At 41.6% G+C, this 27,696-nt stretch overlaps 1 protein-coding gene across 5 annotated transcripts in view; it reads right to left on the bottom strand.

Annotated features, from left to right (window-relative positions):
- Window positions 1-27,696, bottom strand: part of LOC310765776 (FRAS1-related extracellular matrix protein 1-like) — a gene marked incomplete at its 3' end in the record, with an annotated part of 128,109 nt that overhangs the window by 51,895 nt on the left and 48,518 nt on the right. For all 5 annotated transcript variants that reach the window (XM_083621208.1, XM_083621209.1, XM_083621211.1 and 2 more), the window contains 5 exons: window positions 25,784-26,009; window positions 17,572-17,716; window positions 16,080-16,221; window positions 8,997-9,192; window positions 3,094-3,358 (listed from right to left, as the gene is read on the bottom strand). In XM_083621208.1, the coding sequence (XP_083477334.1) occupies window positions 3,094-3,358; window positions 8,997-9,192; window positions 16,080-16,221; window positions 17,572-17,716; window positions 25,784-26,009 (974 nt within the window). The remainder of the gene's footprint in view (window positions 1-3,093; window positions 3,359-8,996; window positions 9,193-16,079; window positions 16,222-17,571; window positions 17,717-25,783; window positions 26,010-27,696) is intronic.

The following is a 27,696-nucleotide window of genomic DNA, read 5'->3' as shown; positions in this document are numbered from 1 at the left end:
CAGGTTTATCAAACACATGTTAGAGAGCAAAAGTTAAAGCAGGAGTTGAGATTAACTCAGTGCCAGCATGAATTCAGATGTCGACTACAATCTAAATTTTCTTTGAAGTCTAATTTCAGTGAGTGGGGAGACATGGTCCTGTATGGAACAGGGCAATAAGTAACCATAGGCCCCTCCAGATTGGTTGTGGTGAGTGGGTTGCTAGTGTATTCTGCAATATGCCAGTGACACAATATTTGTGCATTAGTGCAGCAGCATAACTAGCTGCTCAGGTGGACAGTGTACAAAAAAATTCTGCTTTATTAGCTGTTTAGACAGCATCTTAAAAAGCAGAGACATCACCTTGCCAACAAAGGTCCGTATAGTTAAAGCTATGGTTTTCCCAGTAGTGATGTATGGAAGTGAGAGCTGGACCATAAAGAAGGCTGATCGCCGAAGAATTGATGCTTCTGAATTATGGTGCTGGAGGAGACTCTTGAGAGTCCCATGGACTGTAAGAAGATCAAACCTATCCATTCTGAAGGAAATCAGCCCTGAGTGCTCACTGGAAGGACAGATCGTGAAGCTGAGTCTCCAATACTTTGGCCACCTCGTGAGACGAGAAGGCTCCCTGGAAAAGACCCTGATGTTGGGAAAGATTGAGGGCACAAGGAGAAGGGGACGACAGAAGACAAGATGGTTGGACAGTGTTCTCGAAGTTACCAGCATGAGTTTGACCAAACTGTGGGAGGCAGTGGAAGACAGGAGTGCCTGGCGTGTTCTGGTCCATGGGGTCACGAAGAGTCAGACACGACTAAATGACTAAACAGCAACAACAGCTGTTTTGTGATGGTTCCTCAAGGATACCACATTACTGCCACCTGAAGCACTCACACACCAAAGAGGGACAACCCAGCCCAGAACATTTGTGGTCTAAAAAGTTACAGGATCTCAGTAGAAAGTTACAGGGCATGCACTGACTGGAAAACAAGCACAGCTTTTGCAGATGGGGAGGGGACCACTGAAAACAGGATTGCATATACAGTGGTACCTCGGGTTAAGTACTTAATTCGTTCTGGAGGTCTGTACTTAATCTGAAATTGTTCTTAACCTGAAGTACCACTTTAGCTAATGGGGCCTCCCACTGCTGCCACGCCGCCGGAGCATGATTTCTGTTCTCAACCTGAAGCAAAGTTCTTAACCTGAAGCACTATTTCTGGGTTAGCGGAGTCTGTAACCTGAAGTGTATGTAACCTGAAGCGTATGTAACCCGAGGTACCACTGTAATCACCCTGATACCATCATGAGCACAAAATCATTATGATTGCACAATGCTCACACCTGCCCCACAAGGCAACCTTGATGATAGTGGCAAGTTTAGGGACAGGGAAAGAGTGGAAAGATAAGTTGGTAAGCAGGAAAGAAATGGGGTGAAGAGCTGAGGGAGGGAGAGAGGGAGGGAGGGAGAGAGAGAGAGAGAGATCAGAGGAGAACTTCCCTAAGAGTTTAGGAAGAGTACCTGCACCCTTTTAATCCACAAACCAGGATTAGCCAGCACACTAATGAAGCTGACCCACCCCACCCCCCACACACATAGCAGAGAGAGAGAAGGTTTATTGAGGAAGGGAGAAAAGAAGAAAATATTTTCCACATACCAAAACGCAAAAGAAAAAAATGGCCATGCTTTAGGGCCTGTGATTTATTTAATGATGGTCTTAACCTCACTTAGAAAAAGACCGTTTACATGATTTACGGATTGCTTCTTCCCCTTGTTAATTTAACTCATTTCTTAGGAAATTATACACACTTAATCACTGCAAGAATAAAATTAGTTAGAGTGCCCATTTAGTAGCAAAGGGAGTATAAATAATTTTCAATTTTAAACTGGGAAGAAGAAACAAGTTAAGGGGACCAGCACCATTTTTATTTTTAGAAAAGCAGCAACAGGAGACAGTGATTGAAAAGGAGGGGGAGGAAGCCATGGGGGGAGAGTAAAACACCTTTCCTGCCTCTTGTTTCCTAAATTGTCCCAGGCAGCTTTCCACATCCACAGGGTTTCAGCTGCAAGCTTTCAGCAAGGCAGGGAAAGAGTTAAGCACCCCAACTCTTCACCCCACCCCCGCTTCACTGCTCTCTGTCATCATCTTCCAAAACTGCTTTTCTAACAAAAAAAATGGTGTCGGGACCCTAATATTCATGTTTGCATATAATTTATGCTTAGCGACTATGTATGTGAAAAAGAGCAAAGTACCTAGAAGAGGACGATACCCAAGTGAGCTATAAATTAAGTCCTTATCCTGTTCCTGATTTAAGCAATATGGGTGCTTCTTTCCTACAGGAGGATGGTATTAATGAGCTTCTAATCCATTAAACTTGCCACATCTGTTGGGAAATTCAGCAGAAAGGGAAGATGAAATCTATTTTCTGCCGTACTTGGTATAAAGAGAGATAGAAAGAGAGAGAGAGAGGGAAATTCTGCTGTATTCCCCCCCAATCTTCTGCCCACTCGAGGTATATAAAACCATTACATTTAAGTACCATAATAGCCAACATATGCTTTTCTTTAGTAACGACACCACCATCTGGATTAACTTCTACCAATGATTTCAGACAATATTGTGGATTCCCCCCCCCCCCGGCCGACTGGAAAAAAAGAAAAACCCTACCCCAGATAGCAACTACAGTTTCAGATGGAGCATAACAGTAACAGAATTAGCAATCTCTCTTTGCTGCCCCCCAGATACCTGTGGCGGCTGCGTGGTTGGGAGGGGCACTGCAATGTATGGATCTGAATTCATATGCTAATTCATTAAAAAGTCAATGCAAAAATCTTGCAATGCCATGTGTGCGCATCTTCCACTACTCTTGACTGGGGGCCTTAAAACATTACAGTGAATAAATGGCTGGTATGTGCTGCTGAACTTAGGAGAGGACATATCACACTTTCTGCATTTTCATGCCAGGCATTTCAGCATTGTAATATGGTCACCGAGAGCCGTGCAGAAGTTATGTTAACATTTAGCCCCCTGAAATATGTTTCCCCATGTTTTAAAACCAGGTTTTGCGAGCGGAGAGCGCAGGGAGAAGAGAAGATAATCAGGGAGGCCTTCTCACCTGAATGAGTCTTTAGTAGCCTCGTGGCTATTGTCGTGAACGTAGCAAACCTTCTGGGCCACGACATCCAACTGGCTGTAGCGGGAAATGGGCACGCCGGGATAATTGATGTACTCAATCTGACCATGCACAGGTGGCACAGAAATGGCATACAGCAGCTTCCCGGGTTTGCCAGTGCCATCTGTTGCCATAAGAACATCTGTCGTCAAGGTCACCCTGTCACCCTCTGTTAAAGTTACAGGTTTGGTGAATAGAACAATGTCACCTAAAATAAAAGGGAGGGGGGAGAGGGAGCAGGGAGCAGGGAGAGAAAGAGAAAAGCATCAGGCATGGGGGGAGGAAGAGAAATTAAAGGATGTGGGTGGGTGTTTGCGGAGGGAGGGGGTAGCTCAGTCCTTCAATATTCCATAGGGGGAACTGGGTTGAATGGAGGGGAGGGGAGGCAGTGAAATCAGCTCACAGAGAAACAGACATTAAGAGAAGTGGTTAAGAGCAACACAGCGACGTACCTTTTTTGTGGGGATTAACAAAAGAGACTTTGGCCAAACCAGGCTGGGAAAGGATTCCTTTGGTGCCTGTAAAGATCTCTGTGCCAAATAAGAACTAAAAGCTATTGAAGAAAACCTTTATCTTCATTTGTGCGGCATGAGACTTGCACGAGTAAAGGAAGGGATTTCAGAACGTACCTTCCTCCTTAGGGATTCTGTGTTTAGGGAAGAATGTATATAACCACCCATGGGGGCACGCTCAGCAATGCACATAAGTAAACAAAGGTGGGGGTGGGGGAGGTTAACATGCAGGTACAGGCACAATTTGGCCACATATTCTCCTCTTCATGAAGAATTATTATTACAAACTGTCTCTTCGCACACAAATGGGTCACTTTCAACAAAGAACAATTAAGTTAATAGGCCCACATGGGCTGATGGACAAAATGCCCTAATGTGCTAAGCACAGCGTGACACTTTAAGCTGATGGGGTTATGTGATGCTGTAACCTTGCCAAGGGTGATTCTCCTGCTACTGGATTTGTTGCAGTCCTTAAAGTCCCCAAAGTGCATGAAAAATTGGCAGACATAACGCTGGTTAAGAGATTCAAAGGGGACCATAGACGCATGTACTTCCTTCTCCTCCACCACCCTTTTCTCTGGTACCAATTTCTGCCTCCTCTCAACCAGGGTTTAACATTATTGATGCACCAGAGGTGGCAATTGGGCCTAGCGAATCCTCAGAAGGGCTCTCATCTTATCAAGGGGTGGGGGGAACTTGACTGGATTTTTGTTTTACATGTCTACTGCATTCGCACATAAAGTGGAGATTGGTGTGGGTGGGTGCCCTACTTTTACAATAAACATGGAGAATGGCACTCAGGGCCGTCCCTACCATTAGGCAGAGTGAGGGAGCTGCCTTGGGAGAAGGAAGCCAAGGGGCAGCAGCAGTCCCTTTGCCATATCCCCCAAGTTCTTTAAGCTTACTTGCTCTGCACCTCTTAAACTAGCTTGCTGCAGTGGGTACAGTGGGAAATGTTGCTCTGTTGCCAATGTTAAAATAAAATTCAACTGCCAGTACTTTCAGCTTCTGTATGTGGCATGGGAGGAAGATGCCATCTTGTCCTTTTGCCTCAGGCAGCAAAATGTCTTGAGATCACCCGAGTAGCATTGAACCTCCTTCTCTCACGCCTTCGGTCCTCTCAGGTGGTTGCACCAGCCACTTGTCTCCATTCTCAGTATCAGAGCCAGGTAAAGAGACAAGTGCTCAAGGCAGTGGCCTGAAGAGGAAAGGATCAGGAGGTTGGGAGGGGACTGGAAGGGAAAACTTCAGCATCCCTTTCTCACATGCTCTTTTTATTCTAAAAGAAAGACTTGTCCAGCCTCCCACTTTATAGGTGAAAGACAAGGACACATGAAATATGCCCCTGTCAAGTTTGGATCTGAAAGAAATTAGTTTTAAAGTGGTTTGCAAATCCTGGCTAAGATCCAAACTAGACTTTAAAGTAAATAGCAGATGTGGAGGGCCAAATCCAGATTTAATGTATGTATGTATTTATGTGATTTATAAATTGCATCGCATGAAACACTCCAAAGCAATTAACAAAAAAAAAAACCCATCAATATAAAGCAATTTAAAATCTAATATAGATATAGACAGAGATAAGAATACCCAGGTTAAAGGCTTGCTGGAAAAGGAAGTTATTCAATAGGTGACCAAAAGACAATAGATTCTTTTGGAAGGAAAGGCAGAATATAAATTTAATGAATTAAAAAATAAATAAGATATAACAGGAAGGAGTTTCAGAGGGTAAGTGCAACAACAGAAAAAGTCCAACTCCTACATCCTATGGAACTGATCCAAATGAGATGGTATCTGCAGAAGACCCTCTTCCTTCGGTGATTGGTTGGCTATATAATGGTTGATACCATCTTTTCGGTATCCTGATCCCAAGCTGTATAGGCTCCTGATAGGGAAGTAGGAAGCCTTTAACCCCTTTGCCCCTTGCTGTGTTCCCAATCAGGATCAGACCCCATTGCACCTGCTATTTGTGCTTGCGGAGACCCAGATTGAAGGGGGAAAGGGGTTAAAACACTCTTCCATGCCCACCAGCATCTCAATCTGGACAGTTCTTTCTGGATTTCACGAATACTGTCTTCCCTAGTTTGGCCCTAATAGGTAATCTAGGCTTGATTAGCACTGCTGCATAAGCAACACTATGCCATGATAACTTAAGAGAAGGTATACGGTAATTACTACCAGAGAGGAGGGGAGAGAAGGCAGTTGTGCATGAGTGCAGAGCCCAGTCCCCGTTTCTTACATATCATCTCCCTCTGTGCTTATGTTATATGCCAAAGGGCAGCCAAACAAGTCTAAGTTGTCCACGTCTGGATCACTGGCCCACTAGGATCAGGAGTTGAAATTGTTTGCATTGAAACACCATTTCCAACTACGAATAAGTGTACCTAGGATGGCAAACAAGAGTATTTTTTTAAAAAATGAAAGCGTTGTTGTTGTTTTTTAAAAAAAATGAGAACACGAAAGGCTGGGTGAGAAAGCACAGTAGCAAAAATGGGTGATGGCCAACAGCTTACAAATCGGAAAAACTCATTTGTACATCACCTTATGATAGTATACAAAGAAAAATGTTCCAAAATTTTCATTTTTTAAAACTATGCAGATATCTTTGAGGCTGATTTGGAGCTGATTAGCCTAAAGTCAGTCAGTCATCTTTGTATTTTTCACCATTTAATTAGTTTGCATTACTTTTTTCAGCATAAAGCAACAGGCTTTAGAATGCTGTGGCCCTGGCAAAAAAACACCACTTTTTCTTGTTCTTCTGCAACCTTTTGTTGCAGTCTCCAACAGTTTCCCCAAAACTGTGGTGGTGAAAAGATTAAACCTTCTGCACCATCTTGGTAAACAGTGTAAGCCTGATGATAGAGTGTTCCATCTGTAACCTCAGTATCAGGTCAGTTTCCTAACAGACTTGTCCCATGGTTCTAGCTAGGGCCAATGTGAAAGGCTCTTGTGGGGTGAGGGGAGAGAGATACACATTCTAGAGTCTGAAGCTTTACATTACATAGTGTGCCGAAGATAATGAGAAAGAAGCAGACTAGCAGCCATCTCTGCAACAGCATCACTCCAGTTGTCTTGACTCCCTGTGCTATCTATAGGGTACGGTTAGCTCTGGCTTACAATGCTTAATGAGAATTCAGTGGGACAACTTCAGAATGAATTGCACTCCTTGCTTCCTGTTGCCTTTGACACACAGCACCATAAAAAAAGACCTAATGGCAAGAAAAATTAGATTAATAGTGAAATGCAAATGTTTGCGATCTTAAATCCACTGTTTGCAGGAAGATTCCTGGATTTCAGTTTGCATTTCCTTTATTTGACTCTGTGCTAGGTAGAGCTGGGCTTGTCATATTTATAACTTTATATTTCGAACTTGATTGGCATGTGAGATCCAGATTTAATTTTACAGTGATCCCACTGCCTGCCTGTCTGCCATTCTGCTCCTTCCTGCGCCTCCCAAGGCTGCCATACCTCCTACCTTGCCTGCCTGCGTGCCCACCCACCCACCCACCCACTTTCAGTGACTGTGGGGCAGGTTCTTCCAGCTTCACTCTGGGAAAGGAGGTCTTCTTGGGAGCGACGCACCATTTTGTGGATGAGTTTGCCCAGAGAGCACTGCTGTGCAGTGTTTATAAACTATAGCTTTAAAGTACTGTTCAAAATGCCCCTTGGGGAAACTTTCATAGGAGTGAGAAGTCACCAGGGATTCACATCACTGAAAGAAAACACAGACACCATCTCTAGCAGTGTTGCAGCTTAATGCTTGCGGCACAATCCCTGGATGGTAGGCTTTCACAGTGCTTCCAGGGAAGCTTGGATGTCTTGTCATTTTTTAATGCCATTTTTGTATTTTCTTTGGGTTGTACATTTTCTTTGTTCCTTGAACTGGCTATAGCGGCCATTCCACTAGTGCAGAAGGACTGGATCTGCTAGCCAGGCATAATGTGACTACAGGATTGCTCTGTTAAGCCCGCATATAGATCTCTCATCAACAAAACTGGAGCTCGATTAAGGATCCTATTGGCATGGGTTGGAAGGAGGAACAGCATTTATAGATTCAAACCCCACTTTCCTTGTAAATATGAATTAATAAAATGTCAACAACTCATTGACTGATTCTAGCAGCTTTGATGGAAACACTTGAAAAGAAATGCTAAAATACTGTAGTCTAATTTTGAATTATTTTTATTTCCTCCTACCCCCTAAAAAATACATGAAAAGCCCAGAAGATTATTTAGGATTAATAGATTATCAAAAGTGCCAGTTGGCACTGACTTGTCCGGATTAAATAAAAATAAAAATCTCTATAATAAATGCAGCTGTTTACTAATAAATAAAGCCTCAGCTGTAACCAAAATAAATTAGATGTATTTAATTGGTTGATTGCAAACCTCCCCTCTTTATTACAATACTGCTCCTTGTTATTTTATGATGTCAGGGTAACGTGGCAGATTGACAGAGTGTTTATGAATCACAGTTTACAGATGGCATCCCTGTTTTCTTCAGCAGTTATGAGCACAAGTCACAGGAGGACTCAAAAGAGGTTTTTCGCCAAAGAAGACCCCCTGAGATTTTGCTGCTTCCATTTCTCTTATGCCAATCTTCTTCCTGACAGGAGCACTACTTCACAAAAACCTATGTTCAATAAATTAAAGCCACCTGGCACAAATTTAGAAATATTTAACACTCAGAGGACTCCTGTGTGTCTCCACGTGATTTCTATTCACTTCCAAAAGCCTCGGCAACAATAGTTGGAACAGGCCTCATGCGATTCTGTGGGCTTTCACCCTCCCACCTCAAGACAAAATAGTGAGAGGAGTCAGCTTGGCTTGTAACATATCCCTCCTCCCATCTGCAAAAGATTCCAAGATCTCTTAAGGACACCTCCTCAGAACGTTGAGCCTTGAACTGCCTAGACTCCTGATAGCTTTGAAATTCAACTGGGATATAATCCTGGCTCTCTGCACAGTCAGAGGTTTCAGAACTGAACTCTTCCTTTTGGTCACTAGTCACGAACAGACACCAGGGAATGCAGTCATAATAGTCGACAGATCTGTAAACTTGTGCCATTAGTTATGCGCATAATGGATTGGATTCTAATTAGCTGGTTCATCAGAATCCTGGAAAGAGATGGCATCCTTTAGAGATTGCTGGCGTACAAACTTCACCCATGCATTTAAAAGCACATCAGTGTCACATAAGGAGACACAGGGCCTTCTACCGCTCCCCTCTGTAGTTACCGCTCCCCTGTAGTTATGCAACACAGCTTGGTCCCCCAAAAGAACTAATAATACACTGAAAGTGAAAACCCCAAACTCTCCAGCCCTCATTTCCTACCTTTAGCCACACTTTTAACGAAAATATAGAAGCTTTCTGGTGGAGATCTGTTCTTCCCATCTGTCACAAAAAATCGGAAGCTGTCGTGACTTTCTGGACTCAGTACGTTCGTATGGAAATACCAGAGGCGGTTCATGTCCACGTCGTCTTGAGTGAAATTCATTCCAGGATGCAGAGTGCTCCAAGCTGATGCAGTCTGAAAAACATCATGGAATGGGTGGGTGAAACACACACACATAAGCTGCACATGCTATAGAGATATACATATTGAACAGCTGTGAAAATGGCTAACTTTTAAGAGCTACTGAACAGCTGGGGCTGACCAAGGTTTAATGCCCCTACATACACTTGGAACCTAGAATGGTAAAAGACAGAAAAAGCAGCAGCAGGTGGTACCGTCTAAGGTCTCACTCACCGACAGCAAAGCCTGAAGCCAATGGGATGGAGCTACCGGTCCATCATTAGCTACCACAACATGGGCCTAGACAGAAGTCTGAAGTCTGTGGCAGGAGTCAGTGTGAGGAATACAGTGTAGAAGCTGCTTTACATGGAACTGGACCATTGGTCAATCTAGTTCTGGCTGGCAGGAGCTCTCCTGGACTTCAGACAGGGGACATTCCCAGTCCTACGTGAATATACCGGAGATTGAACACAGAACCTTCTGTGTACAAAGCCAATGCTCTACCACTGAGCTATGGTCCTTCACTGGTGGAAAAGGGTGTTGAGCTACTTTTTGACCCTTCTAAAAGAAGCCACCCTTTAGCATGGCATTTAGTTACTTGTGACTGACCCTGTTGCATATCCTTAAACCATCTACAAGTGTTGCAAGTCATTTCAGATTGACTTTATTTGAGAGAAATAACATTTGGTGGTTTGTGTGGGTTTGTTTATCCTCATAAAACCATGGTAGCCTAAGAAGCTTCATGGTTGAGTAGGGATTTGAACCCAGAACTTCCCTCTCCAAGCCCATCACAGTGTGGGCTCATTGAGTCTTTTGAAGACTTGCCACACTACTATAAAACAGACACTTCATTATACCCCTTTTGCTCAAAATTATTCGGGTGATTAGCCATTAGTTATTTATTGACCATTAACATTTGTGAAAATACACACAGACCTGCCTAACCCATTAGCATGTGTGCCAAAAAACAGTGTTTTTCTGTGTGCCATTTAGAGAAGCATCATCAACCTGTCTCTTCTTGGATCCTGCTTTCCAACCTGTCACACGGGGGAGGGGGGAGCCCTGGTGCATGCCAAGAGATGCAGATGGATCCATTGTAGCACACCCTGATGTCCATAGCTGATGCCCAGGTGTTTCAACTTGTGCTTGCTACCTAGCTAGAAGCTACTACCTAGCTAGAAGCTGGTTTTATTCCAAGAGAAGGTTCAAGACAATTATATGCCATCATAGTATAAGCCAGAGGGTTTCTATTAATGCAGCACTTAGAAAGCAGATAAAAGACTCTCTCCAACAACAGGCATTGATGTAGGGGTTCTACGTGCAATCTGCATACACATCGCATGTTGTCCAGACATTGCAGTCAACCATCTACATGAGGCATGAGCCAGGTACCATAAGGCTAACGAGCTTTATGCCTCAGTCATTTCTGAGCAGAGTAGGTGTGATGTAAAAACCTGCTCACTTTGTATCAAGGCCACCTAATCTGCTGCCCATTCAATGACTACAAAGCAAAGGCCCAATTCACACATTTAGTAGTAGTGTGGTTGCCACTTGAAAATAGAATACTCAGGACTTCTACCTCCCTGTTTGTTTAGGTTCATTTTTATATAGAGTTTGTTACTTAATAATACATTTATGTAAAAAAAGAAAACACATCTTCATATATAACACGCTGGGCAAGGTTGATTTCCAAGTGGTTAAGTATATCACAAATATTTCATTTCAATGCAGCATCTATGATCTGACTAATCATATGAATCAGGACTAGAGTTGTGCATCATTGCAATTACTGTATTCCAAAACTGAAAGCAACAAAACATGGAAATAATACATGCAACAAAGCAACCCAACATGGTTGTCCCACAGTAAGTCTATCCCTTGAAGCTATGTCACTAGCTCAGTTGTGTTTTTTTTTTAATGGCTGTTAGTTTCTCTATCCAAAAGCAAGCAATTTTTGAAAGACTTTCAGAATGCATAAACATTCATTTTCTTCACTCTAATGTAGTGGCCCTATATTCATATAGTGTCTCCATCTCTTCCTAGTGGGATTCATTATAGACCCAAAAAGATTTATCAGCCTTGTAATATCAGACAGATTTAAGGTTTATGACTAAATATAATCCCTGTGGAGAACTGAAGGGCTTTTTCATACAAAAACAAAGAGATCTTCTTCAGTCTGTGCTAGGGCCAGCCCAGCACATTTTGGCACCTGAGGTGAACCACAAAATGGTGTCTCCCCACCATGAAAGGAGTATTGTCCAGACATTCCTGCCCCAGGTCTGCAGGTCATCACACCAGATGCCAGGGATCCTGGCTGGCTCTCAGACTGCCCCACCCTCATCTGCCCCCAGAGGCCACAGGAGAGGAGCTGGTGAGCCAGACATAAGCTCAAGAGCTACCTTCTAGCTAGCTGTATGTGAGGCTAGTTGGGAAGGGAAGAAACTAAGAAGAACCTGCCAGAATCAGGACCTGGTTGAGAGCAGAGGGTGGAATCTCCAGCTCTTATATAAGCTGCCAGTCCAGCAATGATTGGTGGGGACTGTCATTTGTGCTCATTTACAGTCTCAAAGCTGAGTATCGCTGCCAGTGGAGGAATGAGGTGTGGGGAGAGTTGCAGAAGAGCCCAATTACTTAAGCAGGGGAAGGAACCTCAGGAACCTTAGACTCCTCTAGGCTACTTGACAGAGGGGCAACACACAGCTTTCTATTACTGCAGAACTGTGCTACTGTGAACAGACACATGCAGCCATTCACCAAGTGCTCTTGTGATGCCGTCCCAGCTCATGGAAATGTTTACTTGGATTACCCTTTCACTGACTGCATGAATTAAACAAGTTTATGTAGGTGAACTGAAATGATGGAGAAGCTGTGAACTCATTTCCCTCCACTTCACAGACCATATTTAATTCTGACACCTATCCAAGGTATTCAGAAGTGTAAACACACCTCACTGTGATGACCATTTCCTTCCTCTTGCTAAATTAGTGACATTTCAACACTAAACCCAACAGGATTTCTTCCGATTGGACACATTAAAAGTTTATATGTTTAAAAGAAGCAAAAAAACAAGTACTGCAAAACACGTTCATCATTGCTAAAGAATTTACAAGGATATTCTAGCTTCCTTTATTTGGGATCAACAAAAATATAACAAGCAGCATGCAGTACTTTAGCTCAGTCAAGCATAAACCTCCTTTGGCACTATTACTCTTTTCCATTTTCAGGTCCTTTTGGTGGCATTTCTCACCTTTTGAGGTTTCTTTATTTGCAGCAGTTGCCTGGGTGGCATTTTCCAGAGCCCTGAACACTACTGAGTCTCTGGCACATCCAACAAATAATACATCAGGTTAGGCCCTCACCATTGAGGATGTAGTGTTCTTTGATAGGGGCACCAGGAGGTCTAAAACTGACTGTGCAATGTGCTCTAAAAATCTGAGACGTTTATTTTGTTATGCTAATGGTGCTCCTTTTACACAATTCCAATTTGGGGTTATTGTTCACAGTGCCTTGGACTCTGAGCACGATCCTTCTGGGAATGGCATAGATTCATTCTACATTGGAACAGCAACAGCTGCAGCCCCGGTGGGCATTGATAATTTCTCACTTCTTTGAGGTTAGCTGTTGCTAAGTTTAGTGTTTAAGTATTTTCTTCTTCTTTGGCAGGTCTGAAACCCAGCTTCAATTGAACAGATGGGCTTCTGTCTGCTGGGTGGAGAAAGGGGGAATGGTATGGGGGCAAATTGCTGTGCACCCTATGTCACCTTGTGTCCACTATCCCCCATCCCCTGCATCCTATTTATTCATCATCTTTGATTCATGCCCATTGGGCAGGACCTGGAGAAGATGGTGGACTGGATGTCTTGATGTGATCAGAGATGCTGGATTGACAGGACCAGATGGTGCATTGGCCATGAGGTCAAGAGATGGCTTCTGGTGTGGCTTCTTTGTCTTATCTGTATTTCTTTCCTGTATCTGTTTAGGGATGATGGTGTCCAGTTGGTCTACTGATAGGTCAGACATTTTGTTGTAGGATCGGCAGTAAGGTTTATTTGACCTTGTGATTGGGAGATGATAGGAGGCCACCTAGCCAAGCTCAAGGTGGCTCATTGTACTGGGCACCTTTTTTATGCTCCCTGAGTCACCCTTGAGTGAACGGTATCTGACTAACTACCTAACATTGCTGTGCAGATTGAGGAGCTGCCTAGTCAGATGTTCTTGGGACCTGAAGGAACCACCCTTCTAAACACTGGGCAGTGGGTGAAGGAATGTCTCCACCCCCATCGTTCTGCCCGGGCACTGAGGTCCAGCTCCGAGGGCCTTCTGCCGGTTCCCTCACTGGAAGATGTGAGGTTGCAGAGAACCAGGCAGAGGGCCTTCTCGGTGGTGGCGCCTGCCCGGTGGAAACGCCCTCTCATCAGATGTCAAGGAAATAAACAACTATCTGACTTTTAGAAAACATCTGAAGGCAGCCCTGTTTAGGGAAGTTTTTAATGTTTGGTGCTTTATTCTGTTTTTAATCTGTTGGGAGCCGCCCAGAGTGGCTGGGAAAACCCCGCCAGATGGGTAGGGTAAAAATAAAGAAGGAGGAGGAGGAGGAGGGGAAACAGGGGGCCCTCTACAAGTGTAGAGTTCAAGCTGAGTGCTGTTGTCCAAGACCAGACATAAGTGCATTTGCATGAACTTTATGCTCTGAGCACATTCCAAGCCCACAGTTAATGGCTATGTCTTGCTACAAAACTTTTAGCATCTTTAACAAAGTTCTTACCTTTACACTAAATGCATATGACATAACCTGAGCGGGAATACACAAAAATGCCAATTTACATTTCTTTCATTTTTCTAGTTTTAAGTCTAGTTCTCCACATTCCTGCATCAGTTTGCAATTTTTTTAAAAGAAAGTTTTCATTTAAAAAATGTTACTTTCACTAATACATGCATTTTAAGCACATTTTCTCCTAATATGTGCACTTTTTGTACACAATAGTTGGCTGGAGAACTGCATCGCTAAATTTGGAGAAATGTAAATTTCAAAAGTTAGCTACATTTCGGTTTATGTATTGCTTTGAGTGCCGGAAGAACTGCTCCCTGCCTTGCAGGCCTTTTCCCACCTGACCTGGGAAAGTGGGGCTCTGACTGACTCCAGCTACAAAAGCTGAGGCTGCTGAGCAGAATCTTGGGTTGGGGTATTGTTTAGGGGGTTTTGTTGGTGGGTTTTTGCTATTAATATGTTAACTTCTTGTATCTTTGTTTTGTATCTTATGATTTATGTGGAAATACGTAGTTCAATTCAGCCATGTACTTTTTTGTTTTATTTGTGGTTTATACTACTTTCTATGTTTGTAATCATGTAATTCTTTATGTTGTAAGCTACCTTGTGCATGTTTTGGTTGTGGAAAGGCAGCGTACATATAAAATGATGTATGCGTGATTCGGGGACTGCAAATTACGCAGGTTCGCATTACGAAAGGAGCCAAATTGAATTTATCTCCCATTCCTGGTTGCAAGTCTTCATGCCAAAGTGGGGGTGGGGGCAGGAATCTGCAAGGATTTTCTAGCTTCCATTATTAGAGATCACAAAAAGCCAACACACAGTACTTTAGCTCAGTTAGGAATAAAACCCTTTTGGCACTATTTCCATTTTCCATTTTCAGATCTTTTTGGTATTCCCTTTCCCCAGTTAAGACCACTAGTTGAGCAGTTAAAACAGCCAAGGTGCATGTTCCCACCAAGCCAAAAGATCACATCAACCGCCCACTACTGAAACATATCTCTATTTTGAGCTAGTTTCCAAATTTCCTTATGTTTTCAGGATGCCAAAAAGCTGGAAGTCCACTTTCAAAAAAGCCCCGCTCTCACTCTTTTTCCATTTATATGAGTAGATTATGTGAAACTCATTACATTTTATGGTTTTGCACAAAAATCTTAGTTTCCTACTAATATTATGCAATGACATAATGCCATTTGTAGAGGTGTCACATAAAGGGACTGACTTTTATGGGCTTCTGATGGCAAGACTATCCACTTTATATTCTGTTTTATGTAAGCATTCTCAAAATTTATTGATCCCAACAGATTTCTCAAGTTACTTAATTATAAAAGGAAGACTATAGCCTAGTGGTTTAGCACGCCAATATACAAGCCAGTTAAAACGTTTTGCTATAGCTGCAGAGTGTTGGCTCAAAGACCAACGGAACAGGACATTAATATATAGAACCTTTTTGAGGACAGAAAACAAATGGGAAGGAGAGAAAGAGACAAGGCTAACTGCTTTTATGCTATCAGACACTATTATTATATGTTAACTTAAAAGACGCCATGTGCGTACAGTTTCTTTTTGCCTTTCATACTAAGAAAGGAAGAGGAGAGGAAGTCTCACACTTCTACACTTCCATCCTGTTCTGCCATGTCTATCTTTAGTTTAAGCATCTTCAACATAGCAGCAAGAGTATTTATCACCATAATGTATATTCGACACAGAAGCACTGACAAGTTTGGCTCCTCAGCACAGAGAAATGCACATGTGTCACATATGAGTACATATAAGATGTTTTGCATGGAAATAAAATTAATAAAAATAGCACATGATATTGTGTGTCAAATGGTCACTTTTTTCTTGTTTGCAGTCCAGCCACAGGGCTCACCCCTAACCGACACTGGTCAACTCCAACTGTCCATCAACCAGCAGGCGGGCTGATTGAATTTTGGGTACATGCCCCAATGCCTATGCCAAACCTGCTTCATCTGTAATCATTATAGTTGCGGCCTAGCTTGATTCCAGTACTTGTCTCCTATATTGTATGTACTATTTTGCACACACATGCCACAACCTTCACTGTGCCTATGCTTCACAACCACATATTGACAGGGCAGTGTGTGAAGAAAATGCTGAGAATCATTATTACCTTTAATTTCAGGTGTCCATATCTTGGCTTGTTGTTTATGACATAATGCAGCTGATTCCTCAAAGAATCTTTGTCTTCAACTTCTAATGACACACTGGAAATAACTTTGTTCTCGTGAACTTCAACTTCCAAGCCTGTGTTCCTGAGGGGCGAGAAATAAATATTGCATGGGGCAGGGGAGGAGACACACAGATTCAGAATCCAACATCATCTTTCAAACGCAGTACAAATGTAATTTCTGCCTCACGTATAACACTGCCCTTACTTGAGACAAATGGAAGTCTGGCAGATCCCTGGTACACTCCATTTCAGATGTCCCCTACTATTAAAAACAGGAAGTCCTCTCCACCTCATTCAGCAGGGTAGAGGCATTTGTAAAGCCAAAAATAAGGACCCACCTAATATAGCAGAGCTGCTGCCTCCTCCACTGGGTGAGTGTCTCATTGGTTAGGTGACAACATGCTCTCTTCAAGTGAGAAAGGTGGTGGCAGCGGCACCCACTGCTTCCTCTCTTTGGCACTGCACCCCCATCCCCACCCCACCTGTTCCTACTGTCAGTTTGGGGTTTAATTAGTCATTCCTGAAGGACAACTTAATCAGCCTTTGGTCCTTTTCACCTACTCCATAGGGTTGGCAGGTGTGGTTAATTCACTCTGGGTAACAAAAAAAACACCCCAGACTTACTTTTACAACAACACACTTTTGTTACGGAACTGACATTGAAATACCTAGCCATTTTTAAATGAACAAAATGTGCCAGTACTAAATCACTACAAATAATATGCTGGATCTGATGTAAAGGCAGCTTTCTTTGAAATGTTTGATTTATTAATTTACTTAAATATATTTTATTGCATTTATATCCCACCTTTTTCTCCAAGGAGCTCAAGGTGGCACACATGGTTCTTTCCTTGCTCATTTAATCCCTACAACAACCCTGTGAGGTAGCTTAGGCTGAGAGTTACCTAGTGAGCTTCACGGCCAAGTGCGATTTGAACCCTGGTCTCCCAGGTCCTGGTGTGACACTCTAGCCACAACACTCAATGTCCTCCCTAGGGGTCCATATCTGTTTTGTACATGCATTGCCCTTACACATTACATCACAGAGATTCACCTGCCATAGCATAAAGTGATTTTTAGAAATCGTAACGGGCCTCTTCCTTCCAAACCATTCTGACATCGTAATTCCACTCTGTAGTTGTGTCTAGCCAGCCTACTATCCGTGAAACACAGCTTTGATATTTCCTATTTGTTCTACTTGTTGAGGATTAATTAATGCCAGCATCCTGACCTTAATATTTATATTAAAAGATCATAATTTCATAAGAAACGAGAATGAAAAGAATTAACAATTGCCAAGAGACAAGCAACGCATCCATCTTCTTGCCAATAAACAATTCATCAAACATGTTAACAATTAAAGAGAAATAAAATGTTTTCCCCCTGTCTCTCCTAAAGTCACTTTGCATAGAATGTCACTTCAACAGCTAACCTGGAAAGATGAGGGATTTCATCGTTGACTGGCAGGATGAAGATGTAAAGTGTCCCTTGGACTGTGTGCTTGCCATCTGTCAGCTGAATGGTGAAACTATCCTCTAGGCTTTCTGTGTCATCATGCATGTACATAAGCATCAGTCCTATCGGGGAAAGTACCAGAGACAACGGAGTATTTTGAACACAACAGTCAAGAGCCACATTCTAAAGACAAGCAACATCCAAATGGAATTTAGGGTATCAAAGCTACATAAACTCGAAGGAACTGATTAAGTTATCCTGCAGCTTGCACGTGTTCTTTCGTTTCCAACAAAACAATCATAGCAGGATACCATTAAGGTACTTCAGAACTGCCAAGAACAACTTGATATCACCAAATGGCCATTTTGAGGCATTAAGATCATTTATTTCCCATTTAATCCCTGAATTGCTAGCCAGCTGGGATTTTCAGAATTTGAAGTGGACAGAACCCAGAATTAATCGGGCAGTTGACCAATACATTTTGATGTATGTAAACCATGGGGTGCATTTTCGCCCCCCCCCCCCTTAAGTCTGTAAAGCGACCCTTAATCACCACTTGAAGATGGGACTTCTTGAGTTAATGTTACCTCATTCCCTCTATTGATAACAAATCCTGCTCCCTCCTGTCCTTTTAAACACTGAGGTCATTGAGCGAAGACTTCTTGAAAATGCAAAAACTAACTCACATGGCTTTTAAATTTTTAGTTAGGGACTGGTTTAGGAAAACTCTGATGGACGCAAGTGTCTACATTTTAGTGCAAGTTTGGATACAAAGGTCTTTCAGCTAAATACTTACAGCAAGCTATGACAGCTTCCCAGCTCCCTCCTTTAACCAAGTTTTAACATTTTCTTGTACAGTTCTTGGGTGGAATTCAATGTTGCAGTAAGGAGATCATTCCATCAGCCCAAGGATTTCTGCTTGCCAGGTGGAACCCATCTCCTACCTCCTCCACCTATTCTAGGAGTTCTCCTGCCCCTCCCAAAGAAGACCGGGGAGGGCATGGAGGGCTCATGGGGGTTAGGAGGAGGGGATGCCCCATTGCACTAGTGGGATGAGTTGTGCTGGCTTCTGCTAGTGCAAGAACCTGGTTAAATTCGGCCCCTTGTACAGAGTATGTAGCATGAATGATTTTACAGATGAACAATGAAAGCCTACTGAGTCCAAAAACAATAACAGAACGTATCTGGAAAATGTGCTTGGGCTACAGTCCTAAATGTGAAAAGTTATTTGTGTTTAATAGAGTTAAAACAATATGTTACTCTATTCCAACATCAGGAGATACAACTGCATTTTGGGGGGGGGGGTGAAAATGCAGAGTATAAAACACAGTTGTATTTTTTAAAAAAAATTAAAATAAAAAGTCTCCCTCTTGCTTAACTCTAGATGCTAGTCCAAAACAAAAAGAACTTACTATATTAGAGGGGAAAACAGCACTCCCCACCTGCAGCCAATAGCCCGTTCTACTACTTTCAGTATTCTACCATCTCATTCTGATGCACGTCTAGACCAGCTCAGCCACACACAGTTCTAATTGTTATTTCAGGACACTCACTATATCCTCCTAGCAATATTAGTGCATCATACAAAAGAGAAGTTGGCATATTTTTAATAAATGCCATACAGTTATGAATATGTCAAAATATTTCTTGTATTAAATTATTTAGAATGCTGCTAGCATGCATTTATGAGCCTGTCCTGTCTGCCAAATTTCCAGCATTCAGCTATCAGTCTGCTTACATATGGTCACTTAATTCAAAATTTGCAGTTTGCAATTTTTATTTTATTTAAATTGAATATTTAAGTGTCTAAGGTACTGGGCACTGTTTACATAGCTAGTTAGTTCTGTAAACATCAATATAATGAATTGCCAAGTTATGAATGGATGAATTATGTACTGCAAAGCTGTGAATCACTCAGAGTTGGTCAAGGTTCTCAACCAGTGGGAAGTGAAATGAACATTTGAGGCTCATTTGTTTCTTTGAAAAGGTCTATTCAACTCAACTTTCCCACTTGGGCTCATATAGAAAACAAAACCAGACTTTTTATGGAAAAGGACATCATTTCGATTAAGAGAGTCACAGAATTGCAGAGCATCCTGGATGACTTCAAAGCAGCTTGAATGTATGAACAGATGTTCAGAAAATGCAAATAAGGTGGAATTTGAAGGAAGAGTATTAAAATATAGATATTTTAGGAGCAATCAGGTCAGCTGAATAACTAATGTTTTTCCTTGATGCAGAACTAAAATGTTTTAAGTGCTTTCATTCCTTCCATCACAGAAGACTGTCAAAGCACTGCCAAGAAAGAAAGGGAAAATGTTGGTTTAAATGCTGTCATTTATCAAATGCATGGGCATTTGAAATACAGATACCATGAAGCCATACTATGAGTGCCTGGGACAATTCATATCCTGCTTATTCCTATGGCTCAATATTAGAGCCAGTGTGATATAGTGGGGAAGAGGGAGGGTGTGTAAGCCCTATACAAGTATTCTGAATAGGGCTAAAGTAAACCCATGAGGTGGGGAGAGCTTGCATGATTGTTTCCTGCACTTGTGAAGACTTCCATGTTGTATTTTTGTTTTAATGGTTTTTATTTCTAGACTGTACTCCCCATACACTCTGGATCTCCACTTGTAAGTTTGTATGTTTTTGTACACTAAGAAATAGAAGCTGTGGTATATAGATCATTGGGGGACAGCCTGCTTTTTCAAGATTCTGAAAGAGTGATGTTTTCTTAGCTTTTGAAGAGACACTCACTTGACATGGTAGCTTTTATCCACCATAGATCAGTTTAAAACTTTCCCCTCTTCTTTTGACAAGCACATAGAGCAGGTAGCAGTGAGACTCTCAGGATTCTGGGATGAGATAGATTTTCTGGGCTCATGAAAAAACAGTTCAGGGCAGGGTTTGGTGACCCCATAACTGTTGAATGCACTCTAACTGCAAGCACATACTTAGCTATCACAGTATTGATAGGGATTCTGTTAGCTGCCTAGAACTTGGCTTTATCAGAAGGTCTTTGAGGCTGGCTGAAGACAACTAGACCTGGATTTATTTTTTACTGATGTTCTCAGACAGAGCACCTGTTAAGCTAAGGCTTTAATTTTTTATATTGCTAGAAGGGATGTTTTCAATATTGTTTTTACCATGCTGCATACCATTTCAGGTGCCATCTCTATATAACCGTTGGTTCAAATGCTAATGCTTAACTGAACTTCTTTAAAGCCTAGCCTAGGCCTTCTACATGATATCAATGTAAAACCACAATGCTGGATTTTCTGGAATGCCAGATTGCCTCTAGCTCTGTCCTGCCCATCCACTCTGCACTGCTTCGTTGCTATACTTGGTAAGCTCATGGCACAGATGCCAACCTTGAGGAGATATGTGATCTGCTGTTTACAGTTCCTAAGCTGATTCTGTGAGCAGTTGTGTTAGCAGCAGAGGTGCCACTGAGTACAACATTCAACTGCCAGCTCTCTGCTAGAATCTCTTGCTCACGTGCTTTTCTGTTGTTGTTTTTCAAGAGAAAGGATGATATCTTTAACCACAAAAGGACAAGCAAATATTCTATGAACTTTCTTTCATTCAGAAAGCTCTCTTGGTTGGGGAAAACTTGAGCCACAACTTGCTTTGGTCACTGGCCAGTGTGACGCAGCTCAAGATGAAATATTATGGGAACATACAATGTGTTGGGATTTCTCATTTGTTTTCTTTTTTTAAAAAAAATAATGATATTTATTCAAAGTTTCATGAATACAAAGTATGAAAAAAGGAAAAAACAGAAAAATACAGCAAAAAAAAAAGAAAAAGAAAAAACCAAACAACCAAAAAAAAAAAAAAAAAGAAAGAAAGAAAAATACATATCTCAAATTGCATCTTTTCATTTGCTTATTTCTTGGACCTCCTCACACCTCCCTTTTTGTATTCTAATTTAATTCATTATTCCAGCAAATTCTTCCCATATTTCTCAATTTTAATTTAAATAATTTATCTTAACAATCTATCTTATTTATTAAATCAACATATCCTTTCCATCTTTTAGTATATTCTATTATTCAATTTACCTTAATTTCTTTAACCTTATCTTACCTTAAAAATCTTAAAATTTCAAAATTTAAACCATATTCATACATATCTCCTTAAATCTTTTCTACTAAAGCCAATTTAGTTCCTTTCCAACATATTCCCTGATAATTCATTAATTTTACACCAATTCAAAAAATAAAAAGAAATTTTTCTTGATATCTCTAATTTTTATCCAACGTCCCTTCTTCCTGGTCTTGGGTTATGTCAGTCCTTTCTGACCATTACATCCAGTCCATCAATCTGGTGATCTTATGTCCGAGACCCTTAAGTCTCTTCTAGGCCCCTTCTGCAGATTTTCTTGTTCTTGTTTGTGCTTACGCACTTCTTTGTCTTTTGTTGGTTTCTTTCGTAGTTTCTCCCCTTTCTCCTTGGGGAGTGGTCTCCGGAGGATTCCAACCGGTAATAATTTCCATTTTCCTTCGTCAGACTAGCCCATTCCCCACAGTCCCACTCCCCGTCATCATCTTTGTAATCCAAAAAATAGTTATCCAAAAGATAGTTGTCCACCTGTTTCATAGTCCCACTAGAGTTAAGAGCTTCCTTGACTCCAAACACTTCCAGACACACTCCAAGTTCAATCTTCCAGTGCAGTGGCTTTTGCTCCTGCAGGACTTTGGATCTCTCCATTTGTGTTGTTTGAGGTGTAGTCGCAGCCTCTTCCTTCTTCGTCTGCCCTTGGACTTGCCCTGTCAAACCAGATTCCTGAATTGGTCGCTGTATAGCTTATTTATCCTTATTTCCTGTTAAATCATATTCACTGGCTACAGCATTCATCATGTCCAACTTTTCATTCATCAAGTTCATTTTGTCATGCAGCATGCATTTGTCATGCTAAGGGCAGACACCAAACCTTCCTTCCAACACATTTCTGTTCAAGGTCAAACGGCTGATCCCACGATCCCAATCTCGCAGCTGTAAGGTCTCCAAGTAAGCTGCAACAACAAACTGACAGGCTCCCTCTAGGGGACACAATTTCTATTTGTATCCATCTTTAAAATGTATCCAACAAAGAAGGTTACTTTCGGTTTTCAAATACTTTGTTTCTTTAAAATGCAGAAATGCATAAAGCAGCGTTGAAGTTAATTTGTTTCTCTTTTTTTTGACTATCTGTCAAAGTGCTCACTTTCAATCAATGGACGTCTCAAACAATTTCTGTCCAGACACCCCGTCCCCAGGTTTGGGACGATGGAAACTTAAATTCCTTTACTCTCCTCCTGCAGGATTAAGCAGTCAAATCCCCCCCCCCTTTTCTCCTGCTTCCAAGGGGGTTTTATTGGTTGTAGATGCAGGAAATTTCCAACTTTAAAACAATTTTCCAGGCTATTAGATTGCAAGGTCTTTGCTTCAGTCTATATACAAAAAGCGGAAGGCGGACTTCCTGTTTAAACCTTCCCGCTTCGTTGCCTAATTCCCAAATTTTACAGATTTCTTGATCCAATTTTCCGTTTTTACTCACGGGTACTTGATTTAGAGTCCAATTGTCATCAGGAAAAAGTCAGCGCTCTCCGGCGATGGCTGTGCGGCTTCCCTCCGTGAAAGTAGCAATCGGTTCGCAGCACCGCGCTGCTCACCCCACTTCACTCCGGAGCCCCGAAAAGGGGTTTCCTCGCGAGTAGGGGAGGCGCTCTTGGTGCTCTGCTGAACCCCACGTTCCCAGGCTTCTCCGTCTGGGATTTCTAGCGGGTCCCCGCCTTCGCCGCGACGGGAAGACCCAATTTCCACGGAGCCCGTTCCTCCAGTCGGAGGAACTCCGCCATTCGTCGATGGCGCTAACCCGGAAGTCTTCTCATTTGTTTTCATATTAAACAATATGTTGCATAAAACATTACATTTTAAGAGGTACTGTAAGTTATTATATTTATCTTTGATTGAGTTTTAATGTTTAATTATCCCCCCCCCATGTTTTTAGCTGTCATTATTTTTATCTGTAAGCTGAGTCCCTGCTAGGGAAAAAGGCATTGTATTATTATTATTATTATTATTATTATTATTATTATTATTATTATACTGTGCAATCTACACAGAAATGTTTGTAGAACTTAAAGTAAGCAAGGAGGAAAATAGAATATTAGTGCTGGGGAAATCAAGGTTCAAGTCTTATATAATTTTTGCCATGGCAAGAACTTAGGTCAGTGTTACAGTGAAGGACAAACATTTCTCTGTGGTCACCTCTAGACTGTCGGGGTTTTGCTGGAGTGTTTCAAGCATGTACCAGAAATTTAGGTTTGCATAACTAAAGAGGATTGAAGCATTCTGTTGCCCTACAACAAATCCACTTCTTCTTTTTTAAAGCCTTTTGCAGTTAGGGAAGTGACAGGGAAATGCATTGAAAAGTGTAGAATGAACAAATGATTAACCTGAATATTTATAAAGACCCCACGAGCAAATCAGGATGTACGTTCACTGTATAACCTCATTGCAAATAAATCAGAACAAATGAGCAATGCAGACTGGGCATAGTCTAAACCCATAAGCAAATGAGGATGTATGCTCATTGAACAGGTCATCTGGAAGAGCCTTCTGCATTTTGGTTTTGGTTTTTAAGTATCACAGAGGACTAGGTGGTGCAAGTATTTTTATATCTCTTTCTTTCAGAGCAACATGCTGCAATGAACTGTGGTTTCCAGTAGAGGCCATCCGTTGCTCATACAACATAAATCTAGTTTCTTGCTAAAGCAAACTGAGAAGCTTATAATTGATCATTGTGAGGCATTCAAAACAAATAATTTCATTTCTTTCTCCTTCAAAGATTTACAAGTCTCATCCATGCTTACATAACACCTGATAAATTATTCGTCCTTGTTCCCCACTCAAAATTTTATTTTTTTGCTGTTCTAGGCAAATAGCCATGTGAGCCCCCATTCATCATGTGATAAGTAGCATACCGGAATATGTCATACTGATGTTTTTGCAACTGCATCTGTTCCATATTCACTTATAAGAAATTTACTTTTGCCTTTTAATTTTTCATCTACTTGTATTATCTGCAACCACAGTTCTATTACAGTTCTTCCAATTTTAGCTAGACTTACCCACTGAGAAAGTTCCAGTTATCCCTGCAATACATGGGTCTTATACTGAGTCAGACCATTGGTTTATCCTAGTTTAGCATGATTTGCTCTTACTGGAATTGATTATGAAGGATTTCAGGCAGGGGACTCTCCAGCCCTGCCTAGATATGCTGGGGACTGAACCTGGGGTCTTCTGCAAGCAAAGCAGATCCTCTGCCGCCAAGCTATGACCCTATTCCCCAAGGAAAATAATAGGAAGCAACAATAAGCGAAGAGACAAAGATGCTGTATTATAAAGCCTTTCTCTTACTACATGTTATCATTGAAACAGTTCATTACTACATGTTATCATTGAAACAGTTTGTTATCATTGAAACAGTTCATTATCTTGGAAGAACTGTTCTGTCTGCTGCTGGGCTCGGAGCACCCCATTGCGACGTTTGGAGCACCCACCATCTTCATCTCACGGTTGCGAACCATAGGCACTGTGAAGGTTGTGGGATGTGTGTGCAAAATAGTACATACAGTATAGGAGACAAGTATTGGAATCAAGCTAGGCCACAACTATAATGATTACAGGTGAAGCAGGTTTGGCATAAGCATTGGGCATGTACCCAGAATTCAATCAGCCTGCCTGCTGGTTGATGGACAGTTGGAGTTGACCAGTGCCAGTTAGGGGTGAGACCTGTGGTGTGGACTGCAAACAAGAAACACATATTATGTGCTATTTTTATTACCCAATAAAAAGTCTACATTTGGGTTTTGTTTGAGGAGGACTGTAAGTGCTTTTTAAACTGGGAGTGGAGAGGGGCAGGGGCAGGCAATCACGGACTTTGCCTTATGATGGAGCAAACTATGTTTAGATATTACCTTGCTCAGATACTGCCCTATAACTGTAGACCTATAACATATTTCTACAGGCTGTTTCCATATGCGAATATTATTTGTTCTCTTGTTCACAGTTCACAAAGATACATTGTCCCTCTCAAGGTCAGTTTCAAGCTGTACAACACACACACACATCCCTGTATAAACTATGAAAGTGCATTTCATATTCTCCAAAGACAGGCAATAAAATGATGCCCCAACCTTGTTTAAGTTCCTCCAGTGTAAAGCTGCGGATTTCTAAATCTTTATGGAGTACTGCTGGGCTTAGTTGTTTGTAACGTCCAGTATCTCTGCCGTAAATTCCATTTAGTATGACACCATGGCGAGGTGGAGTAGCAATGTAGAATCTCAGCACATCTTGAGGGACGTCAAAATCTTCAACATTGATGGTGCCAGGACCCATTGCCTTAATGTCACCTTCCATTACCTAGAGGAAAACATGAATTTCAAAAAAGAAAAAAGAATTGAAAATTACAGAATTAAGAAACAAGAGAATCTTTTCTAAGCGAACCTACTTTTTAAAGCATTTCAGTTCTAATACAACACCAAATATATCACAGGGAGCAAGCAGCAACTAGTATTCAGATGTAGAACAGTCAATGTGCCCCAGAAGAAGTTAGCTTCTAGATTGGTTATTTCTTTTATCTGGACATATATCTTTTAGGCTTATTGCCCTGCAATAACCCTGTTAATATAGTGGCTTTAGTGAATGTCTGCATGCAGACAGAAGGACCCGAAGAGGAACTGTTTCATCCAGACTTGCTAACTGGCAGTCCTGCCCATTGGCAGATTGCTTGCATCACAAATAAGGAGGCTCTGTTTTAAAGATGAAAGGAAAGTATCATACAACACCTGAAACTGAACGGACAACCAACATTCCAGTTCCATGTGAAAATGAATTGTCAACCGAATGTCCACATTTGAGATTTATCTTGAATTTGCTTAAATGAAGTTCTCTTGATGGATGCTAAGGTATCAGCTATCCAAGTTCAATACTAGGGCTCTGTAGTTCCACCTGCCTCAAAAACAACACTACAGTGCATGCATAACAGTATCAGTTTTGAATATATCCAAGGAAATTCAAGTAAGGGAAAATTACTTAGAATCTCATCATCGCCACACCACATTCATTTCAGTTCTAACGTTTTCACTCTGCAAATGGACGGCTCCAATGGAATACCCCCAATTAGTTTGCACCAGTTCTGCTTTCGCCTAAGAGTTGTAGGATAAACAAGAAAACTTCTGGCAAAGCATTACCTTGCCTGCTCCCCAACATATGCACACATATTTGTTTAAAAAGAAGCCATACTGCATATGTCCCACCACAGTTTTTTTGCACTTCAACTAACATATAATACAGAGTGTGGAGCTGTCTCTTTTCTCTATTTGTAGATTGTTTACTTTCATGTCATGAAGAAGCAAACCAATGTGTCTAAACAATTCAGATACCTAGTTACATGGCTCATCTGGTATGTTGGTTCAATTCCATTAGAAAGTAGATCTTTTCTTCCCTTCTTTCAGCAACTCTAATTGGGAAGAGCAGCACGTACGGGTGATCCCAAACTAGTTTGCTTTTCTAAAAACCTAGCCAAAGAAAACAAATTCTTTTACTAGGACTTTAATTTACACTATAGATTGCAAGCATTGGCCTGGTGTTCATTGGGGTTAGAATCCTAGAAATCTACATGTGCACACACAGCTGAAGGTTTTTCTGAAGTATGACTGAACATGGAGCTCAGGTTTACAGTTCAATGTACATGCATGGCATTATATGTGGAACAATTTATAATAATAACAACAATAATAATAATTTATTATTTATACCCCGCCCATCTGGCTGGGTTTCCCCAGCCACTCTGGGCGGCTTTCAACAGAATATTAAAATACAATAATCTATTCAACATTAAAAGCTTCCATAAAAAGGGCCGCCTTCAGACGTCTTCTAAAAGTCTTTGGGGGGGAGAGAGAAAAGTTTTTTTCTCTTTGACATCTGGTTCCACAGGGTGGGTGCCACTACCGAGAAGGCCCTCTGCCTGGTTCTCTGTAACTTGGCTTCTCGCAGCGAGGGAACTGCCAGAAGGCCCTCGGCGCTGGACCTCAGTGTCCGGGCAGAA

Source organism: Podarcis filfolensis (assembly GCF_964270895.1).
Source record: "Podarcis filfolensis genome assembly, chromosome: 6".
NCBI classification, from domain to species: Eukaryota; Metazoa; Chordata; class Lepidosauria; order Squamata; family Lacertidae; genus Podarcis; species Podarcis filfolensis.
Note: the sequence above shows the minus strand (reverse complement) of the source record. Positions and strands in the feature narration are given on the sequence as shown.